Source organism: Pristiophorus japonicus, chromosome 1 (assembly GCF_044704955.1).
Source record: "Pristiophorus japonicus isolate sPriJap1 chromosome 1, sPriJap1.hap1, whole genome shotgun sequence".
Taxonomy (NCBI): Eukaryota; Metazoa; Chordata; class Chondrichthyes; family Pristiophoridae; genus Pristiophorus; species Pristiophorus japonicus.
Window position 1 is genome coordinate 294,777,555 of NC_091977.1, and position 23,210 is coordinate 294,800,764.

At 45.0% G+C, this 23,210-nt stretch overlaps 1 protein-coding gene across 2 annotated transcripts in view; it reads left to right on the plus strand.

The window, feature by feature from the left end:
* Positions 1-1,994: 1,994 nt before the first annotated feature.
* LOC139270908 (protein disulfide-isomerase TMX3-like) overlaps positions 1,995-23,210 on the plus strand; it is a 188,422-nt gene continuing 167,206 nt past the window's right edge. For both annotated transcript variants that reach the window (XM_070888472.1, XM_070888473.1), the window contains exons 1-3: positions 1,995-2,039; positions 2,196-2,250; positions 21,100-21,139. In XM_070888472.1, coding sequence (XP_070744573.1) covers positions 2,021-2,039; positions 2,196-2,250; positions 21,100-21,139 — 114 coding nt within the window. In that variant the 5' untranslated portion in view covers positions 1,995-2,020. The remainder of the gene's footprint in view (positions 2,040-2,195; positions 2,251-21,099; positions 21,140-23,210) is intronic.

The window sequence follows — 23,210 nt, forward strand, 5'->3', positions numbered from 1 at the left end:
CTTGAAGCGTTTTCTCTGCCCACCTGGGGTTCACTTGCCGTGTCGAAGTTCCGCATAGAGCGCTTGCTTTGGGAGTCTCGTGTCGGGCATGCGGATGATGTGGCCCGCCCAATGGAGCTGTTCGAGCGTGGTCAATGCTTCGATGCTGGGGATGTTGGCCTGAGCGAGAACATTGACATTGATGCATCTGTATTGCCAATGGATTTGCAGGATCTTGCGGAGGCAGCGCTGGTGGTACTTCTCCAGCGCTTTGAGGTGGCTGCTGTATAGTCCACGTCTCTGAGCCATATAGGAGGGCGGGTATCACTACTGCCCTATAGACCATGAGATTAGTGCCAGATTTGAGGTCCTGACCGAAGGCTGGGCTGGCGCACTTAAGTTGGTGTTGGACCTTATCATCAATATATCATTAATATATTCAAAAAGGAGTTAGATGTAGTCCTTACTACTAGGGAGATCAAGGGGTATGGTGAGAAAGCAGGAATGGGGTACTGAAGTTGCATGTTCAGCCATGAACTCATTGAATGGTGGTGCAGGCTCGAAGGGCCGAATGGTCTACTCCTGCACCTATTTTCTATGTTTCTATGTTTCTATCAATGTCTGCTCTTGCTGACAGTAGGCTCCCGAGGTATGGAAAATTGTCCACGTTGTCCAAGGCTTCGTCGTGGATTTTGATAATCGGGGGGGAAGTGCTGTGAGGCGGGATCAGGTTGCTAGAGGACCTTTGTCTTAAGGATGTTTACCGTAAGACCCATGCTCTCGTACAACTCGATGAAGGTGTTGATGATGGCTTGGAGTTCAGCAGCCTATTACCGCCGGCGGTAAACTGAACCACCCGCCCATCAGCTGCAGGTGATTTTCCATGCACTTCAACGAGATACCGAAATACCGTCCAGATTACCGCCGGAAGGAACAAAGTGAATTTTGAATTCACTTTCAGATTAGTGATTGAGGCAGAAACTATGTAAACATTCAAAATTGGATTGGATTGGTAAATTAAGGAAAATAAGTTGAAGGCATATGGGAAACATGAGTAAATGCAATGAGAAGTATCTACTCACGTGGAGGATAAATGCTGACATGGACTGGTAGGGTTAGGCCAAATGGTCTGTTTCCATGTTGTAACATCTACGCATTTCTATGTAAGGCATTACATGATGGCGGGGAATGAGGATGGCATATGGGGGAAGTTGATATGGAGGTGAAATCGAAAAAGAGAAGGAAGGCAGAAAAATCAGAGGGCAATAAAACAGGGTAGGTTCCTGTGCAAGTTGAAATCTTCAAAGACTTGGTTGAGACTGGGAGTGGAATGGAAGAAAATAAAGACAGCAGATCAGGCAGTATCTGTGGAGCGAGAAACAGAGTTAACATTTCAGGTCAATGACTATTTGTCAGAATTGGAAAAAGTTAGAAATGTGACAGATTTTAAGCAAGTGCAGAGTCAAGGGAAGGAGAGGAAAGAACAAAAAGGGAAGGTCTGTGCTAGGAGGAAGGCAGGAGAGATTAAATGACAAAAGCTATGATTGTATAAAGCAAAAGGAATGGAAGTGAAATGGCAGAGTTCCATATGTGGGAGCTTGCTCGTGTGCAAATTGGCTGCGCGTTTCCCACATTACAACAGTGACTATACTTTAAAAGTATTTCATTGGCTATAAAGCGCTTTGAGACGGCCGGTGGCCGTGAAAGGCGTTCTATAAATCCAAGTCTTTCTTTTTATATTAAATAGCCCTATAATCTTCCTGACGCTTTCAGATCAAAAATTTAATTAGTAACATTTTCTCAAATGCTAATACCTCTGCTAATTACCTCTGCAACTGAAAATCTTAAAAAATATATGCCAAGCTATATAATTTTTTTAAGTTGGCACCTACGTTTCAGCTTCAGTACTTGGCCTCGTCTCCATGACAGCGGGCGGGCCTGGGGGGTGGGGCAGAGCTGCAGGGTGAGCGCGCATGCGCAGGAGGGCTCGGCTCAGCCTGTCCTCACAAGCAAAATGGCAGCGAGTGCGGCGGCGCAGCTTATGTTGCTGCTGTGTGGAGGTGAGCGCCGCAGGGTGGCTTGTGGTTCCCCAATTACTGAATGCCTTTAGGTTTAAAAGGAAGAAGGAGGGAAGGGGGAAACACAAGGAAAGCAATTGATCAGCTTCCTCGGTGCCTTTGATTGAGATGTGTTTTTGTCTTCTCTTTCTGTTGCAGTGGCCGCTTTCCAGACAGCTGCGGTGTCTTCCTTTGCTATAGATTTGGATGAGTCGTAAGTAGTCGCACACTGAGCGTGCGGTGAGGGCTATGTAGTGTCTGTGGGCCGGGATGTATGTGTTTCTCACACTTGTGTTTAGACAAGATACGAAACTGTGTACGAACCCGAACTCGACAGGGTGGAACATTTTATTTAAAGCAATGCCAGCCATGTGCATTTGTCAACAATGCAATTTGTGTCTGTTTTACATTCATTCCCGCACAGTGTTTTTGTTGTTGAGAGGGTGGGGAAGTGCAACACTGGCCAGGAATCAAAGGAACTTAAGAATTAGAAGCAGGAGTAGGCAATTCGGCCCCTCGAGCCTGCTCTACCATTCAATAAGATCATGGCTACCTGAACTCCACTTTCCTGCACTGTCCCCATATCTCTTGATTCCCTCAATATCCAAAAATCTGTGGATGTCTGTCTTGAATACACAAAGGGACTAAGTTTCGAGCCGCGCCTAGAACAGCGCAGTCCCGACCTGGACGCCCGTTTTTCACGTCACAAAGTGCGCCTAAAAAAACCCTCCGTATTCTCCACCTCCCTGCAGGTCCTCTGGCCCTCGGCGCGGCGCAGCAGGAGCTGTAGGGGGCGGAGCCAGGTCCCTGCGCTGAAAACAGTGCTGGGACCTCTGCAAATGCGTGCTACAGTGGGCACGTAAGTGCAGTAGCTCCAGGCGCCCAAAACTGTGGGAGGGGCCCGAAGCACGCAGCCCCTAGCCCTGGCCGAATGGCCTCACTGGGGCTGCGTGAATAAGGCTCCTCCCACGGCCAGCTCCTGCTTCCTCCCGACCCGACCCCCGCTCCCCCCCCCCCGACTGGACCCGACCCGACTCCTGCTCCCCCCCCCCCCCCCCCCGATTGGACCCGACTCCGACCCCCCCCCCCCCCCCCCCGATTGGACCCGACCCCGCTCCCCCCCGACTCCCGCTCTCCCCCCCCCCCCCCACCCCGGACTGGACCCAACCCGACTCCCGCCCCCGCCCCCGGACTGGATCCGACCTGACCTCCCTCTCCCCGACCTGACCTCCCTCTCCCTCTCCCTCTTTCCCCCGACCCAACCGAACCTCCTGACCCGACCCGACCCAACGCCACCTACCTGTAAATCTGGTGCTGGGGACGGGCCCTGCCTGAAGTCTCGGGGCCCGGCCCGTTCAGCCTTCAGTCCCGATGGCAAACCGCTGCCTGAAAGGCCTGCCTGAAGCACTTTCACACAGGTAGGAGCGTGGTTTATTTAATCTTTTCTTTGCTTATAAATTTTTTTTCAGGTTGGATTTATTTGTATAATATTTGTATAAGTATAACTAAGGATTTATTGTAGAATTTAATGACTTCCCTTCCCCCCCTCGTTCCCGACGCCTAATTTGTAACCTGCGCCTGATTTTTTAATGTGTAGACAAGGTTTTTTCAAGCGTACAAAAATCTTCACTTACTCCATTCTAAGTTAGTTTGGAGTACATTTTCACTGTGGAAACTTTGAAATCAGGCGTCAGTGGCCGGACACACCCCCTTTTGAAAAAAAAATTCTGTTCCAAAGTGAAACTGTTCTACCTGACTAGAACTGCAGAAAACTAAATGTGGAGAATTCCGATTTCTAAGATACTCTGTTCTCCACCAGTTGCTCCTAAAAATCAGGAGCAAATCATGTGGAAACTTGGGGCCAAAATGACTCTGGGGTAGAGAATTCCAAAAATTCAACACCCTCAGCGAAGAAGTTTATCCTCATCTTAATCCTAAATGGCCGAACCATTATTCTGAGACTGACCCTCGGTTCTAGACTCCCCAGCCAGAGGAAACATCCTCCCTGCATCTACCCTGTCAAGTCTTGAATTTTGTATGTTTCAATGAGATGGAAAGATAATATAAAAACAGAAAATGCTGGAAATCTCAGCAGGTCGGGCAGCATCTGTGGAGAGGGAGCAGAGTTAATGTTTCGGGTTGATGACTCTTCGCCAGTTCTGACGAAGGGTCATTGACCTGAAATGTTAACTCTGCTTCCTGCCTGACTTGCTGAGATTTCCAACATTTTCTGTTTTTATTCCAGAGACCAGCATCTGCAGTATTTTGCTTTTGTATAAGAAAGATGATAGTGTGAAGCCCTGAAGATGCATTGTGGATACTTTCAGTTTGCCCTCAAGCTCTATGTAAATTACAGCCAGGCCAAAGCGGAAAATCACCGGTCAGATAATGTATCCACAGGGAAGAAGAATTTCCTATTTCAGTGTTGGGAAGCTAAATATCTCCAAAAGGGGTTACTCAGCTTTGAGTGAGAGAGTTCATCATCATCTCCGGTTTGAGTGAGATAGTTAAATGGTGGTCAATTTGTTGCCATGCCAGATGTGATTGCTACAGTAAGTTGTTTTGTCATTTTATGTTTTCAGGGCAAAATCCAAATTGGAGCTGCAGAGCTACTGTAGTCAAGTCTAACTTCTATAACGTATTGTGAAGTTCATCCTTTTAGATTTCAGTGCGTTTGCTTCAGGAGACCGTTCTGTGCATCACTGCTGACAGCAGTCAGCATAACTGCATGCATGTTTCTGTACTGAATATACTATTTCCATAGTGTACAGTTTACAAAGATTGTGGAATATGGTATTTTATGAATTTAGATACTGTATCTACAACTGAAGGATTGGATGAGAATAGCTGCAGGAACCTTTTTCTGCAATATATATTAGCAGCTTTGCTGATTAGTGTCCACCTGCAGTAGATATGTTGACTTTATTTTAAGTCTGAGCTGTCTTTACTGTGCAGTAAACTATTTACGTATATGTGTAAAGTTGCAATGATTCAGGCTGGTGGTAGGCTGTGTCCTGCATGTTAATATGGTAATGCTAAAGCATGGCTGCGATGAAGGTTTTGTTCACTTTGTGGAGGTGTTACTTTGAGTGTCCTCATTGGAAAAGACCATCCTGTTGCATATCATTCAAGTGAATGAGTCTTGCTTTGCTGTTAAAGAAAATATTTACATGCTAAGGACCAGAATAAAAGTGGTCTTAATGCACAATACAGTTTCCTTCAAAAATCATATTATCTGCTGACTTAAGATTGGCTGTCTTTCCCCTTCCCGTTCCCTTCCATTGACGAGAGTGCAGAGTGGCCAGTTGTAGCATTCAAGCTGGTACCTTGGCTTATTTATAGAATGGATCCTGGTTTGTTTGATCTTGATGGCTTAGTCCTACACTGGGCATCACATCTACCCACTAAGCATTTACCAGAAAAATGGTAACCTGTAGTTATTGAGGTCACAATCACAGTTTTGGGAGACTTTCCTTGAGTAATATTTCAAAGTACCAAATAATTTATATCCATTGAAGATTTTAGCAGAGAGAGCCATGTTGCTTTGTCAAATATGTTCCAAGTACACTGAAATAGTTTATGTAGAATTGCAATTGGTTCTAAATGTAGTGCTAAAAAGTTTGTAGACTGGAAAGATGGGATAATCAGAAATAGTGAACACAGACTTGTCATGCTTGACTAATTTAATGGAATTCTTTGGGGAAATTACAGAGTCTGTAGATTTGGAGAATGCAGTAGATATGGTATGTTTGGACTTTCCAAAAACACTTTGATAAAATACCACATGAGACTTGTTGCAAAGTTAAGGACCATTATATTAAATGTAAAGTGGCAGCATGGATGAAGGATGGAAAGCGATGAGTATAGTTTCACTTTGGGAAGAGGTTAGTGGTGTGCCCCAAGGATATCTTTGATTGTCTTTCCCCTTCCCTTGCATTTGACTAGAGTGCAATGGCCAGTTGTAGTATTCAAGCTGATACCCTGGCTTATTTAAATAAGAAAGAAAAAAAGAATTTATGTAGTGCATTTCATGTCCTCGGGTTGTCCGGAAGTACTTTAAAGCCAATGAAATACTTTTTTTGAAGTATCGTTAGTAACTGTAGTTACGCAGGAAACATGGCAGCTAATTTGCACACAGTAAGGTCCCACAAACACTGCGATAATGACTAGATAATCTAAGAGCATAAATTATATGCAGATAGACTAATATTAAAATTTGCTGACGACAACAAAAACATTACTGAGCATAGCAAACAATGTGGAAGAACACCAGGGACTGCAGAAGAATATTGACCGGCTAGGGAGATAAGAACATAAGAAACAGGAACAGGAGTAGGCCATATTGCCCCTCGAGCCTGCTCCGCCATTCAATAAGATCTTGGCTGATCTGATCATGGACTCAGCTCTACTTCCCCACCCTTATCCCCTTATCGTTTAAGAAACTGTCTATTTTTGTCCTAAATTTATTCAATGTCCCAGCTTCCACAGCACTCTGAGGCAGCGAATTCCACAGATTTACAACCCTCTGAGAGAAGAAATTCCTCCTCATCTCTGTTTTAAATGGGTGGCCCCTTATTCTAAGGTCATGCCCCCTAATTCTAGTCTCCCCCATCAGTGGAAACATCCTCTCTGCATCCACCTTGTCGAGCTTCCTCATAATCGTATACGTTTCGATACGATCACCTCTCATTCTTCTGAATTCCAATGAATAGAGGCCCAACCTACTCAACCTTTCCTCAAAAGTGGATGATATGTGGCAAATTCAGGTAATTATAAATAAATTAGAATTCCATTCTTTCTGGATATGATTGACAGCAGCAATCCAAACCCTGCTGTCAAATATGAACTCACTGGTGTCTCAGCAGGTGAAATGAATGAGTGAATATTTCTTTTTTGGGGGCGGGTGGGGGGGAGAAACGACAAAGAATGGAAATATAAAATAAATAAACTTTAAAACAAGAATTTCAATTGGAAAAAGGGCAAATAGCATTCTGTGTTTTAGGTAAAAGGGCAACAGTTGCAAAAGCAAAGACATGGTGATAAATCTGTACAAGACATGGTTAAAGCACACTTGGAGCATTGTGTGAAGCACCTTGGGATGTTTCACCTTAAGTTAAAGGTGCTATATAATTACAAGTTATTATGTGCATTTTTTGGTATCTAAAAAAAATTGGGATGAAAAAGATAGTGTGGATTTATTAACATGATACCAGGGATGAAAGGATATAGGTCGGATTACAGACTTTCAAAAATAGGGCTGTTTTCATTAAATTGTTAGAACAGAATGGCATCATAGGTATCTTGTCCTTTATTGCAAAGGGGATGGAGTATAAAAGCAGGGAAGTCTTACTAAAGCTGTATAAGGTATTGGTGAGGCCACACCTGGAATACTATGTGCAATTTTGGTTTCCATATTTACGAAAGGATATACTTGCTTTGGAGGCAGTTCAGAGAAGGTTCACTAGGTTGATTCCGGGGATGAGGGGGTTGACTTATGAGGAAAGGTTGAGTAGGTTGGCCCTCTACTCATTGGAATTCAGAAGAATGGGCCCAAGTTTCCACAGGATAAAAAACGGGTGCCCCTCCGAGCTGGGCGCCCGTTTTTCATGCCTAAAACGGCGCCTAAAAAAAAACTCTCAATTCTGGAGCGTTCTGCAGCTCCTTGTCTGCCTGGCGCGGCGCCCAGGGGGGGCGGAGCCTACACTCACGCCGATTTTGTAAGTGGGAGGGGACGGGTACTATTTAAATTAGTTTTTTTCCCTGCCGGCAACGCTGCGCCTGCGCGTTGGAGCGTTCGCGCATGCTCAGTGTGAAAAAAACATTGGCACTCGGCCATTTTTGTAGTTCTTTGTAGCTGTTTAATTTTTGAACATTTTTTTAATAAAAGCACATTAGCACTTGCAGCCTTCTCACTGTCTCCTTCCCCCCCCCCCCCCCACGGGAACGAAACAGCTGTTCCCTCCCCCCCCCCCTCCCCTCCGCAGGAACGAAGCGGCTGTTCCCTTCCCTCCCCCCCCCCCCCCCCTCCACGGGAACGAAGCGGCTGTTTAATTCTCTCCCCTCTTCCCCCCCCCCCCCCTCCACGGGAACGAAGCGGCTGTTTAATTCACCCCCCTCCCCTCCACGGGAACGAAGCGGCTGTTCCCTTCTCCCCCTTCTTCCCCCCCCCCCCCCACCCCTGCCCCGCGGGAACGAACGCCTGCAGAATTCTCTGTGCTTGAAGCACTTTCACACAGGTAGGAAGATGGTTTATTTAATCTTTTCTTTGCTTATAAATGTTTATTCAGGTTGGATTTATTTGTATAATATTTGTAGAAGTATAAATAAGGATTTATTGTACAATTTAATGAGTTCCCTTTCCCCCCCCCCGCCCTCCCCCCACCTCGTTCTGGACGCCTAATTTGTAACCTGCGCCTGATTTTTTAATGTGTAGAACAGGTTTTTTCAGTTCTACAAAAATCTTCACTTGCTCCATTCTACTTTAGTTTGGAGTACGTTTTCACTGTGGAAACTTTCAAATCAGGCGTCAGTGGCCGGACACACCCCCTTTTGAAGAAAAAATTCTGTTCCAAAGTAGAACTGTTCTACCTGACTAGAACTGCAGAAAAAAAAATGTGGAGAATTGCGATTTCTAAGATAGTCCGTTCTCCACCAGTTGCTCCTAAAAATCAGGCGCAAATCATGTGGAAACTTGGGCCCAAAGAGAGGTGATCTTATCGAAACGTATACGATTATGGGAGGGCTTGACAAGGTGGATGCAGAGAGGATGTTTCTACTGATGGGCACGCTCTTAGAATAAGGGGCCACCCATTTAAAACCGAGATGAGAAGAAATTTCTTCTGAGAGTTGTAAATCTCTGGAATTCGCTGCCTCAGAGAGCTGTGGAAGCTGGGACATTGAATAAATTTAAGACAGAAATCGACAGTTTCTTAAATGATATGGGGTTATGGGGAGCGGGTGGGGAAGTGGAGCTGAGTCCATGATCAGATCAGCCATGATCTTATTGAATGGCGGAGCAGGCTCGAGGGGCCGTATGGCCTACTCCTGTTCCTATTTCTTATGTTCTTATTCGAATGGGTATGGGAAGGATCTAAAAGCAGTATTCAAAGTTTTGAAAGGGTTACATTACACATTACAACAGTGACTACACTTCAAAAGTACTTCATTGGCTGTAAAGTGCTTTGAGATGTCCGATGGCCATGAAAGGCGCGATATAAATGCAAGTCTCCTTTAGGGAGCGTGAAATAGATTATTTCAACTGGTTGTTGAATGGGTAACAATGTGGTATACATTTAGGATTACTACTACTAGCATAAAGGGGATGGTTAGAAGAAATGTTCTTTATGCATAGGGTTATTAGAATATAAAATGCATTACTGTGAGTGGCTGGTTAGAGTCGATCATGGCATTTAAGAGGGAACGAAAGTCAATATTCGATGAGTGAAAATATATTAAAGGGTACAGGGAAGGGCAAGATAATGGGATTAGAATAGATAGTGCTGATGAGCTGGGACTGGTACAGTCCTGGTTCAGTGAGCTGAAAGGTACCCTCTTGTGCTGATATTTCTGTGGTTTTATGAAACTATTCTAAACACTGTTATACAAACAGGGCTGTAGTAGAGCTTAAATTTCCATTGTTTATGTGCCCAGTGATGTGTAAATAGTCTGCAGGGTGAGCTAATTCCCTGTGCTTGTACTACTAAATCCAGCTTTCTCATCCTGGTGGCAGAATCATAGACCCATTCAAAAAAAAACTGGGTCTGTGATTTCACCCCAGGATAAGAGAATAGGATTCAGTAGTTTAAATGGCAGGAGCTGGTTCCCAGTAGCCAGATTCCCAGTACAAAAGTGGTGTAAGATGTGTAAATCAACAAAACAGGACCAGTGCTGATTTAGGATGTCCTGTGTGCTTTGCAGCTCAGTATGGAGGTATTTTTGTTGCAAATTTGAAAGCAAAGTGGACTCTTGGGCAAGGGTTTACTTTGAGAGAACTCTGTGGTTACGACTTCAATGATTCTTCTTTTCCCAAGTGTTGTAGCAATCTGTTTGTTGGTTGGAAGAATAACATGGCCTGGGATTTAACTTCATCCATATTAATTGTAAATTTGTTTTAAAGTTTATAATGTATTCCTGTTCACACTTGGATGATTAATAACTGAAAAGGAAAAGTCTTTGGTTTAGCAAGTTATGAACTGAAATATAAATTAATTCTTGGGTGCAGCAAAGTTGTAAAACTTTTCCTGTTTTTATGTCATCATTCATTCTAGTTGCTTTGTTTGGTGTCTTGGTTCATGTTCAATAAATCGTCTCAAGAGGTGAAAGGGAGTAGTGTGAGAGGTCTCATGTATGTGACTCTGTTGTTGGATTGTCTATTGCTCCAACTCTAGAAGCAAATAGCAATAGCATCTCTTTAAAACTTAGTGTTATAGTAATCACTTGGATTATTTTCAATGCTTTCATGGTATAAATATATTTAAGCACTAAAGTTGGTTATATGTAAACACCAAGAGTTTTATCAAAGCAAGCAATTCAAACTCTCCCAGCAACTCTGTTTTTAAATTGAATATTATTTGCAAATATTGAAGTATGAGGTCTCTAGATGACTCGCTGGGTAAATGCACCATATAGTCTGCAAATGAGTGGGACCAACAAGTTATTAGATTCAATTATTGGTCTATGCTAAGATAGTTGATCTTGGGTAAGGTGCTACATTTGATCAGTGTTTCTGAGAGGATGTGGAGAAAAAAAATCAACTGGGGTTCAAGCTCCTGACTTGCATATTAAGTTTTTGTTTCCTTCCTTCTGATTCGTGGGGAAAATGTTGGAATCAATTATTAAAGATGAAATAGCAGCATATTTGGAAAGCAGTGATGGGATCGGCCCAAGTCAGCATGGATTTATGAAAGGGAAATCCTGCTTGACAAATCTTCTAGAATTTTTTGAGGATGTAACTGGTAGAGTAGACAAGGGAGAACCAGTGGATGTGGTGTATTTGGACTTTCAAAAGGCTTTTGACAAGGTCCCACACAAGAGATTGGTGTGCAGAATTAAAGTACGTGGTATTGGGGGTAATGTACTGACGTGGATAGAGAACTGGTTGGCGGACAGGAAGTAGAGTGTCGCGATAAATGGGTCCTTTTCAGAATGGCAGGCAGTGACTAGTGGGGTACCGCAGGGCTCAGTGCTGGGACCCCAGCTCTTTACAAAATACATTAATGATTTGGATGAGGGAATTGAGTGTAATATCTCCAAGTTTGCAGATGACACTAAGCTGGGTAGCAGTGTGAGCTGTGAGGAGGACGCCAAAAGGCTGCAGGGTGACTTGGGCAGGTTAGGTGAGTGGACAAACGCGTGGCAGATGCAGTTTATGTGGATAAATGTGAGGTTATCCACTTTGGTGGCAAAAACACGAAGGCAGAATATTATCTGAATGGCGGCCGATTAGGAAAAGGGGAGGTGCAGCGAGACCTGGGTGTCATGCTACATCAGTCTTGGAAGTTGGCATGCAGGTTCAGCAGACAGTGAAGAAGGCAAATGGTATGTTGGCCTTCATAGCTAGGGGATTTGAGTATCGGAGCAGAGAGGTCTTACAGCAGTTGTACAGGGCCTTAGTGAGGCCTCACCTGGAATATTGAGTTCAGTTTTGGTCTCCTAATCTGAGGAAGGACGTTCTTGCTATTGAGGGAGTGCAGCAAAGGTTCACCAGACTGATTCCCAGGATGGCAGGACTGACACATGAGGAGAGACTGGATCGACTGGGCCTGTATTAGAAGGATGAGAGGGGATCTCATAGAAACATATAAAATTCTGATGGATAGCTTCGATGCAGGAAGAATGTTCATGATGTTTGGGAAGTCCAGAACCAGGGGACATATTCTAAGGATAAGGGGTAAGTCATTTAGGACTGAGATGAGGAGAAACTTCTTCACTCAGAGTTGTCAGCCTGTGGAATTCCCTACCGCAGAGAGTTGTTGATGCCAGTTTATTGGGTATATTCAAGAGGGAGTTAGATATGGCCCTTACAGCTAAAGGGATCAAGGGGTATGGAGAGAAAACAGGAAAGGGGTACTGATCAGCCATGATCTTATTGAATGGTGGGGCAGGCTCGAAGGGCTGAATGGCCTACTCCTGCACCTATTTTCTATGTTTCTTCATGGGCCACAGCAAAAAGAACTTTTCCTGTGACCAGCAATTACTGTTGCAGCAGAAAATAAATCATAAAAATGATTGATATTAGAAACCATATGAAAATCTGACGTGTATCTAAAGGTATTGTATTATCTAACCCCAGGACCACAGAACAACAGTTTTCTATAATCACTAGGGCAAAAAATCTAGGCATGTGACAGTTTTTGTGATGTCCAGTTTTGCATGCATTGGGCCAGATGTTGCTGGAGCATGCCCAGTTAGACTTTTTGCTGCAACAATCAGCTCAAAAGAATTTTGTGACTCTCCTTTGCTAGAAGTGCGAGTTGCAAATGCACTAGTGAGGACAGCCGGACATCTCGTCATCATCATAGTCAGTCCTTCGGAATCGAGGAAGACTTGCTTCCACTCCTGAAGTGGTTCTTTGGTGGCTGAACAGTCCAATACGAGAGCCACAGACTCTGTCACAGGTGGGACAGATAGTTGTTGAGGGAAGGGGTGGGTGGGTCAGGTTTGCTGCACGCTCTTTCCGCTGCCTGCGCTTGATTTCTGCATGCTCTCGGCGTTGAGACTCGAGGTGCTCAGCACCCTCCCGGATGCACTTTCTCCAATTAGGGCGGTCTTTGGCCAGGGACTCCCAGGTGACAGTGGGGATGTCGCACTTTATGAGGGAGGCTTTGAGGGTGTCCTTGTAACGTTTCCGCTGCCCACCTTTGGCTTGTTTGCCGTGAAGGAGCTCCGCGTAGAGCACTTGTTTTGGGAGTCTCGTGTCTGGCATGCGAACTATGTGGCCTGCCCAGCGGAGCTGATCGAGTGTGGTCAGTTGACCATAGTGAACAGCGGGACTAACAGTGTATCTCCTTAACCAATGATATTTAAGGATTGAGAAACAAACAGAAGAAGGACTGAGAAGCAGGGTGAATGCAATGTCAAATCAGTTAAGAAAGAGAAATAGAGAGGGGAAGAAAGATTGGATTAAGAGAGAGAAGAAAAAAAGACAGACAGGAAAAGTTTTTTAAAAAAAGATAAATTAATTTTGACATTTTTAAAATCTCCTAAAATATTTCACTACTTGAAGGAATGACTCCACAGTTTAACTGTTTAATTTTTAGGCCAGTGAGGTTGATTGGCAGTCATTAACAACAATAACAAATTGCATTTATATAGTGCCGTTGGCGTAGTAAAACGTCCCAAGGAGCTTCACTGGAGTGTTATCAAACAAAATTTGACACTGAACCACAGAAGGAGATATTGGCACTGGTGACCAAAAGCTTGGTCAAAGAAGTATAATCTATAATTTAATCTATAGAACAAACGGGAAACTGTTCAACCTCAATCGCCTTCAGACCGGATCCAAGGTCGTGCCATACTCTATCATCGAATTACAATATGCAGACGATGCTTGCGCCTGCGCTCACTCAGAGGACGAACTCCAAACCATCGTCAACATGCTCACCGTAGCGTACAAGAGCATGGGCCTTAAACTAAACATCCGTAAAACAAAGGTCCTCTATCAACCTGATCCCGCCACACAGCACTGCCCCCCCCCCCCCCCAATTATCAAAATCCACGACGAGGCCTTGGACAACGTGGACCATTTTCCATACTTTGGGAGCCAACTGTCAACAAGGGCTGACATCGATAACTAGGTACAACACTGCCTTCAATGTGTCAGTGCAGCCTTCGGTCGTCTGAGGAAGAGAGTGTTTCAAGACCAGAACCTTAAAACCTGCACAAAGCTCATGGTCTACAGAGTAGTAGTGATACCTGCCCTCCTATATGCTTCTGAGACATGGACTATATACAGCAGGCACATCAAAGCACTGGAGAAGTACCACCATTGCTGCCTCCGCAAGATCCTGCAAATCCATTGGCAGGATAGGTGTACCAACGTGTGTTATCGCTCAGGCCAACATCCCCAGCATAGAGTGTGGTTAATGCTTCGATCAGCTCCGATGCTTCGTCCGCATGCTCGAAACGAGACTCCCAAAACAAGCACTCTACTCTGAACTCCGACATGGCAAATGAGCCCCAGGTGGGCAGAGGAAACGCTTCAAGCACACCCTCAAGGCCTCCTTGAAGAAATTCAACATCCCCACCGACACCTGGGAATCCCTGGCGCAAGATCGCTCGAAGTGGAAGAGCAGGATCTGGGAAGGCGCGGAACACCTTGCGTCTCTTCGCCAGGAGCAAGCAGAGACCAAGCGCAAAGGGCGGAAGGAGCGTATGACAACCCAAGCACTTCAACAAACTGGCCTTTCGACCAACGTCCTTTCAACCATCGTCTGCCCAACCTGCAATAGAGACTGTAGTTCCTGCACTGAACTCCTCAGTCACTGAGAACTCACTTTTAACATGGAAGCAAGTCATCCTCGACTTCAAGGGACTGCCTAAGAGAGGTCAAAGATGTAAGTTTTAGGGAATGACTTAAAGGAGGAAAAAGAGGTGGAGAGGCTTGGAGAGGGAATTCCGCAGCATAGGGCCGAGCCAACTGAAGGTACGGCCGCCAATGGTGAAGCGATTTAAATTGGTGGTGCACAAGAGGTCAGAACTGAAGGAGTGCCGAGATCTGAGGGTTGCAGGGCTGGAGGAGGTTACAGAAATAGGGAATGACGAGAATTTTAAAATTGAGGCGTTGCCTGACTGGGAGCCAATGTAGGTCATTGAGCACAGGGGTGATGGGTGGATGAGACGAAGCAAGTTAGGATATGCTAAATAAATTTTGGATGAGGTCAAGTTTATGGAGGGTGGAAGATGTGAGGCTGGCCAGGAGAGCATTGGAATAATTAAGTTCTGAGGTAAAGGCAGATAGGCTTTCAGCAGCAAATGAGCTGAGGCAGGGGCTAAGTTGGGCAATGTTACGGAGGTGGAAGTAGGCGAACTTGGTGATGGAGCGGATATGTTGTCGGAAGCTCATCTCTAGGTTAAACAGGACGCCAAGGTTGTGAACGGTCTGGTTCAACCTCAGACAATGGCTAGGGAGAAAGATAGAGTCGGTGGCTAGGGAACAGAGTTTGTGGCGTGGTCCAAAGGCAATGGCTTCAGTCTTCCCAATATTTAGTTATAATTATCACTTTGTTATAACGGTATTTACGCTATTAATTGCTAGACTTGTGTTTCTAAACTTACCACAGAAAGTCAACAACCAATTAGTACACAAGATCTCACAGGTGACAATTAAATAAATGATCAGATGCGTTGGTTGCGGGATAAATGTTGGCCAATATACCGTGAGAATTCCCCTGCTCTTTAAATAGTGCCATGAATCTTTTATGTTCATCTGAGAGGGCAGCTGGGGCCTCAGTTTAACGTTCCATCTGAAAAATGACACCTCTGACAGTGAAGCACACCCTCCGAAGTGTTAGGGTAGTTCGTGCTAAAGTGTCTGGAGTGGGGCTTGAACCTTTGACCTGCTGATTCAGATTAGTGAGAACTGCCACTGAGCCAAGGCTGGCAATTGTTGGTAAGATCGTATATTTCAATCAGTTGGTAGAGAATATTAGAAGTTTTGGAATAAATATATTCAATAAGTGAGAAATTTAAACTCTCCTAGCATGTTTAGCTTCCTTTCTATTCAATATATCCTGTTTTGGTTTTGTTTTAAATAAATTTGGTACAATGTAGTTTTGCTCTAATGTGGCAGATTGTGAGTGAAACATTATAAAGTAAGCCAATTATTCGATGTGAGTTATAATTGCACCTGGTACTTTACATTTATATAGTATGTTTCTCACTGAATCATCCCAAGATAATTTGCAAGAGGATTGGAGGACATTGTGTAGAAAATTAGGGGTGGTGATTGTAGGCACAGGGAAGAGGTAGACTTTTGAAAATGATGACCGTAGGAAGGCAGAGTAACTTCAGAACGATGCGGGGTCTGGAGGCTGAAGGCTCTGCCACTGATGATTGGGGGAGAGAAAATTTGTACAGTAGGCCAAAGATGGAAAAGGAGAGGAGGGTGTATGCTAGGATGTAGGACTGGAGAAGATTACAGAAGTAGGGTGGGATAAGATTATGGGATTTTGTTTCTAGTCTTATCAGCTTGAATAACTGAATTTGCTCTTCAATTATTTTTTTCCTCTGATGCTAGTGGCTTAAAGGATAACAGTTCTGATTGGGTTGAAGGGTACATTACAATAGTTAGCTATGTTTTTTTTTAATTCATTCCTGGGATGTGGGTGTCGCTGGTAATGCCAGCATTTATTGCCCTTGAGAAGGTGATGGTGAGCCGCCGCCTTGAACCGCTACAGTCGGGGTGGTGAAGATATTCCCACAGTGCTGTTAGGGAGGGAGTTCCAGGGTTTTGACCCAGCAAAGATGAAAGAACGGCGATATACTTCCAAGTCGGGATGGTGTGTGACTTGGAGGGGAACTTGCAGGTGACATCACATCACATCAGATCTGCCAATTGAGCACGATTAGAAATTAGTTATTGACTCAACTGGACCAGTAAGCCAGTAAATCCTGAAATGGACAATGGCTAGACATAGTGCAGTGTTACTTTTCCAATTACTGCCTTGCTTGAGTGCCACTCTTTGGAAAGCTAAAGCATGCTGTGCCGTGGAGACATGGGTGTGTGCGGGAAATCCTGGTCTCGATTGCTATGGGCACGAAAAGAAAAATAAAGTCATGGTATAGGGTTAATAATTCTATTTTAATTGGGTCCTTGCACTCCAGTGAAATCACAAAGGCAACAGCACTGAATTGCAAGCTCCAGAGGTATGTGGAACAGCAAGTGTGCTTCAGGTGAGGCATGGGCTACCTGATGAGCAGTACTTGTCTAGCTGTTTTTTGTACACTTTGCCAGGAGTTGTCACTCCAATGGGTGGAGCTTGAATAGACACTCCATGCCATGCATAGTTTGTGCATGGTGGGTCAATGAATCAATGAATGATTTAGTCCCTGAAAACCTGCAGAATTGCTTATTTTCTACTGTCTGCAATAAATCCCTGTCACAAAAGCTTAATACCTGAGATTCCTGACTCAATGGGCTCAAGTTTTGGCCTGAGTTGCTCCTATATTTTGGAGCAACTAGTTTAGAATGTAGCATCTTAGAAATTGCAATTCTTGGCATTTAGTTTGCTCCAGTTCTAGTCAGTTAGAATAGTTTCATTTTAGAATTTTTTTTTTTCCAAAAGTGGGTGTGTCCAGCCACTTACGCCTGTTTTGCCAGTTTAGGCAGCGAAAGCTTACTCCAAACTAACAGAATGGAGTAAATGTAGATTTTTGTACACTCAAAAACCTTGCCTACACTTATAAATCAGGTGTAGGGAACAAAAAATAGGGGTGGGGTGGCAGGTAATCTGTCTCTGTCTCTGTGACGAGGAGGAACGAGGAGGAGGAACAGGAACGAGGAGGAGGAACAGGAACGAGGAGGAGGAGGAGGAGGAGGAGGAACAGGAACAGGAACGAGGAGGAGGAGGGACGAGGACGAGGACGAGGAGGAGGAGGAGGAGGACGACGACGACGTGGCAAGGATGAAAAGTGTGGAGGCCCCGCCCTGCGATAAACCACCAGTCGCAGGACAGGGCCATAAAAGGAGCGGAGGTGTGGAGGCCCTGTTCACACAGCATGAGACCAGACAATCTGATTTTAGGTGTTGAAGGGATAAATATTGGCCAGGACACTAGGCATTCTTTCCCTGCCCTTCAAAATAGTTCCATGTAATCATTTATGTTCACCTGAGAGGGCAAACGGGGCCTCAGTTCAATGTCTCATTCGAAAAACTGCACTCGAGTGTCGGCCTAGCTTTTGTGTTCAAGTCCCTGTAGTGGGACCTGAAGATGCTCTGATGTATGATGGTGAGGAGGAGTGGAAAGAAAGGGCTCAAGTTTCGGGCCGCGCCCGCCTAAAAAAAACTTACCTATTCTCCGGCTCCCTGCAGGCCCTCTGGAGCTGGGCGTGGCGCAGTACGAGCTGTTGGGGGCGGAGCCAGATCCCTGCGCTGAAAACAGTGCTGGGACCTCTGCACATGCGCGCGACAGTGGGCGCACATGTGCAGTAGCTCCAGGCGCCTAAAACCGTGGGAGGGGCCCGAAGCACGCAGCCCTACCCTGGCCGAATGGCCTCACTGGGGCTGCGTGTATAAGGCTCCTCCCACCTGACCTGACCCCCGCTCTCCCCCCACCCCCGGCGACTCGACCGCTCCTCTCTCCTTCCCTCGCTCCCTTCCTCCTTCCCTCCTCTCTCCTTCCCTCCCTCCATCCTCTCTCCCCTTCCCTCCCTCCATCCTCTCTCCCCTTCCCTCCCTCCATCCTCTCTCTCCTCCCCCCCCCCCCCCGGACTTCCACGACTCTCTTTTCCCCCACCCTCCGCGACTCTCCCACCCCAACCTCCGCGACTCCCAACCTCCGCGACTCCACACCCCCACCCCGCCCCCGAGACCCGACGCCACCTACCTGCAAATCTAGCCCGAAGTCTTGGCCCGGCCGTTCAGCCTCCAGCCTCCCTCCTCTCTTCTTCCCTCCCTCGCTCCTGTCTCTTTCCCTCCCTCCCTCTCTCCCTCCCTGCCTACTCTATCCTTCCCTCCTCCCTCCCTCCTTTCTCCTTCATTCCCTCCCTCCTTTCTCCTTCATTCCTTCCCTCCCTTCTTTCTCCTTCATTCCTTCCCTCCCTCCTTTCTCCTTCATTCCTTCCCTCCCTCCTTTCTCCTTCATTCCTTCCCTCCCTCCTTTCTCCTTCATTCCTTCCCTCCCCCCCCCTCTCCTCCCCCCCTTTTCCTCGCGCCTTCGCGCCCTCTCTCCTTTCCTCGCGCCTTCGCGCCCTCTCTCCTTTCCTCGCGCCTTCGCGCCCTCTCTCCTTTCCTCGCGCCCTCTCTCCTTTCCTCGCGCCTTTGCGCCCTCCCTCCCCTGTCAGAGACACTGGGGGGGGGGGGGGCGTCCCAGCACCCTGTTGGAGGACTCCCGGTGCTGCAGTCGGTAAGTAGAAAATGTTTTGTTTTATTGATTTTTTTTTTAAATTTTTTTTTAAATTTTTTTGATTGATTTATTGATGTATTTAGCATTTATTATTGATGATGGCTCTTTATTTGTAAAACTGAAGTGTTTAATGTTTGTAAACTTCCCTTTTAAACCCCCCCCCTCCCCCCATTCCCTACGCCTAATTTGTAACCTACGCCTGTTTTTCTAAAGTGTAGACAAGGTTTTTTCGAACGTACAAAAATCTTCACTTACTCCATTCTAAGTTAGTTTGGAGTAAGTTTTCACTGCCTAAACTTTGAAAACAGGCGTAAGTGGCCGGACATGCCCCCTTTTGAAAAGAAAATTCTGTTCCAAAGCGAAACTGTTCTAACTGAATAGAACTGGAGCAAATTAAATGCCGAGAATTCTAATTTCTAAGATACTCCATTCTAAACCAGTTGCTCCAAAAAAACAGGAGCAACTCAGGCCGAAACTTGGCCCCAAAGAGTGGCATCTGTGTGTGCTGTAGTGGCTTCATACGCTTGCATGAAAGTTGGTGCTTCAGAATAACACCATTGTTATTTTATTGCTGGAATTGTTTCATCAGCCCTGATACTGTCTGGAAACAGCATATTGTGTGCTGTCCTTTTTATTAAAAATATTCCATTCTTGCAGACTCACCTGCTGTATCCTCAGGATATGATTGTCTACTTTCTAAGTTTTTCATGCTTGAATACAACAGGCAAATTATGGTTGTGAAGGTGCTGGCTTCCAAATGTTATTGATACATAACTACTAAAAGAAGCATTTATGAGCTTACACATCTATTCTAGCCTGTTGCATGATCCTTTACCAGTAAAGAAAATAAATCCCCGTGACATGAATGCTTCGTGCAACCTGGTCATTAATTGTACCATTGCGTTTTCCAGTCGGATGAGCTGCATGTGTTGGAAGGCCCTGAATTTTTTTTCTGTTTTCCCAAAACCCTCATTTATTTTTAAAATTACAGAGCTTTCACTGTAACCCTTTAGTTTACAGGACTTAATTGCAGGGTTTTTCATAATCGGATTGAGTTTATTTGGGAAGGGGCCTCCGAAGAGGCGAGGGCCCAGGGGCAGCACAGGCCATCCCACACTGCGATGTGTGTGCGCACTAGGTCCATGCAGCAGAGCTGGTCTCCAGTTGTCTTGGATAATCCTTGCCACTGGACCAAGACCTAGCTCTGTCAACCCGTGTGGTGGCTGGTGTTCTTTCCACCCCTCCCCACCGACATACATCAGAGCATCTTCAGATCTCACTCCAGGGACTTGAGCACAAACATCCACGCACAGGCATTTTCCACCCTTCGGCATGTAATTTGGAACCTAGAAATATTAGATCCTTCATTGAAACACCTGCGAACTCATCCCTTTTTGGCGTGGAAGCAAGTCGATAAGATACGAGGGACCGCCTATGATGATGATGATATTTTGGGAAGGTACATTCATTGCGCAGTGGAATGATTTACATAAGCCATACATGCACATGAATTATCATTGGGCAATAGATGTGTCTGTATAGCATTCCAGAATTGGTATGGAAGTGAAACAGAAATGTCCAAAGCTTGTACCTTCCCGTAGAACCTCTTGCAGATTAATTGAGTCCTAGGTGTTTTCACTTGTGAAAGATTCCTAATGGCAACGTGGAGTCTGTTTTAACTGCATTCCAAATAACGAGGCTTTGTGCACCCAGTATAATATACTTTGGGACCAACAGGAAATCTTGTTTTGTCCAACTTGGCTGTAGAAATAGTCCTGCTTGGTTTTCACTGTATCTTGTTCACCCCCAGAGGTTCAGAAATTGGCCTTTGTGAATTCGTACCATAGGCCACCATGATCAGATATGTAGAGTATCTACGGTCAATAACAAAAACTGTAATATCCACTAATCCAAAAATATTAATAGTGTGGTGTCTTGGATATAATCTGTATTTGAAACACAATTCTGTATTTGTTGACAACATGGTGATTTTATTACAGGTTTAAAGAAAATAGAGAAGATGAAATTTGGTTAGTGGATGTAAGTATGGACTTCCTTTTTTAAAAAATTTAAAAGCAAAATGCAGCCGCTTAATGCTGACAATTTTAGTGAACATTTTCCAATACAGCTATTTACTTCTGACTGTATCCACCACCAAAAATAACACCACAGTTAATGATAGTCTTTAGAGGATTAAGAGTAGCATGTTTTTCAGTTAGATGGTTGTGTTTATGCATGACACACTTGAACCATCCACTGATGCTGTATGTTATGCTTACCATTCTACATGTGTGTATGATTATTGAACTGAAAGGGTTAGACTGCTTACTGCACTGTCTGGAATAGACTGTGACCTAAATATTAAGTTTCTCTTCACAACACTATGCATAAGCAGACTTTTTTTGCTAATTTATTATAACATAAAGAATGACCTCAGTATATCACATCCCTGGTATTGCTGATTACATAAGATTACATAGGATATACAGCACAGACGCCGTCTATTCGGCCCAAGCAGTCCATGCTGGCATTTATGCTCCACTCCTGCCTCCTCCTGTCTTTCCTCATCTAAATCTATCAGCATAATCCTCTATTCCCTTTTCCCTCAGATGCTTGTCTAGCCGCCCCTTAAATGCATCCATACTATTTGCTTCAACCACTCCCTGTGGTAGCGAGTTCCACGTTCTCACCACTCTGGATAAAGAATTTTCTTCTGAATTCCCTATTGGATTTCTTGATGACTATCTTGTATTGATGGCCTCGAGTTATGCTGTTCTCCACAAGTGGAAACATTCTCTCTGTATCAATGCTATGAAAACCTTTCATAATTTTTAAGACCTCTATTAGGTCACACCTCGGCCTTTTTCGAGAGAAAAAAGACTCAACCTGTTCATCCATTCCTGATGTGTATACCCTTGCATTTCTGGTATCATCCTTGTAAATCTTCTCTGCACCCTCTTCACCCTCTCCAGTGCCTCTATCATTTTTTATATATGGTGACCAGAACTGCACACAGTACTCTTAAGTGTGGTCTAACCAATGTTCGATACAAGTTTAGCATAACATCCCTACTTTTCAATTCTATACCTCTAGAAGTAAACCCCTAGTGCTTGGTTTGCTTTTTTTTAATGGCCTTGCTAACCTGTGTCGCAATTTTAGTGATTTGTGTATTTGGTACTCTTGAGATCCCTTTGTTCCTCTACCCTGCCTAGACTCGCCCTCCAAGTATTAAGTGACCTCCCTATTCTTCCTACCAAAATGTAATACAGGTTGAGCGTCCAAAATCCGGAGTTCCGGGACGATCCGTAGCAGGGTCATCCGGAATCCGTAAAATGTTCCAGAATCCGGACCGGGTGACTCTGCCGACCTCGGTGCCTCACCTCACCACCCTTAACTCTGGGCCTCCTCGCCGGCCCACTCGAACACCTCCTTGGCGAGGCCCCGCCCGACGATGACCTGCTGGACGGGGCTGGCGACCCGAATAGCTCCTCGGAGAGCAAACCCCCCCCCCAAACTTTCTGATGTTCCGAAATCCGGAAATAGCCGAATCTGGGCTAGGGTGTTTCCGGATTTCGGACGTCAGAAACACGTTCCGAAGTCCGGAAAAACACACAAACCGGCTCTGCCTCGGTCCCAAGGTTGGCGGATTTGGGACGCTCAAATGTATCTCACATTTATCTGCGTTGAACTTCGTTTGCCAATTATGTGCCATTTCTGCAAGTTTATTACTGTCCTCCTGTAATTTGTTGCAGTCCTCTTCAGTATTGACTTGCCCTCAATTTGGTGTCATCCGCAAATTTAGGAATTGTGTTTTTGATTCCAAAGTCTAAATCGTTAAGGATCAGTGCCGTTCACAATTTATATTGTGAAACACCACTACACCCCTTCCTCAACTGATGTTTGTTTTTTGTTCAAACCTGGGCATTGACACAACAATATCTCGACGTGAAGATCATGGCTGTACATATCTTTAGGTATTTTTGATGTTGACACCTAAATCCTATTCCGTTTCCATGTAGGCTGTTGATCTTTAACGTAACATCAGAGTAACCGAGATTTCTATTTTATAACCTCCTGATGTATGTAAAGTTATGAAAAGGTACATACTGCT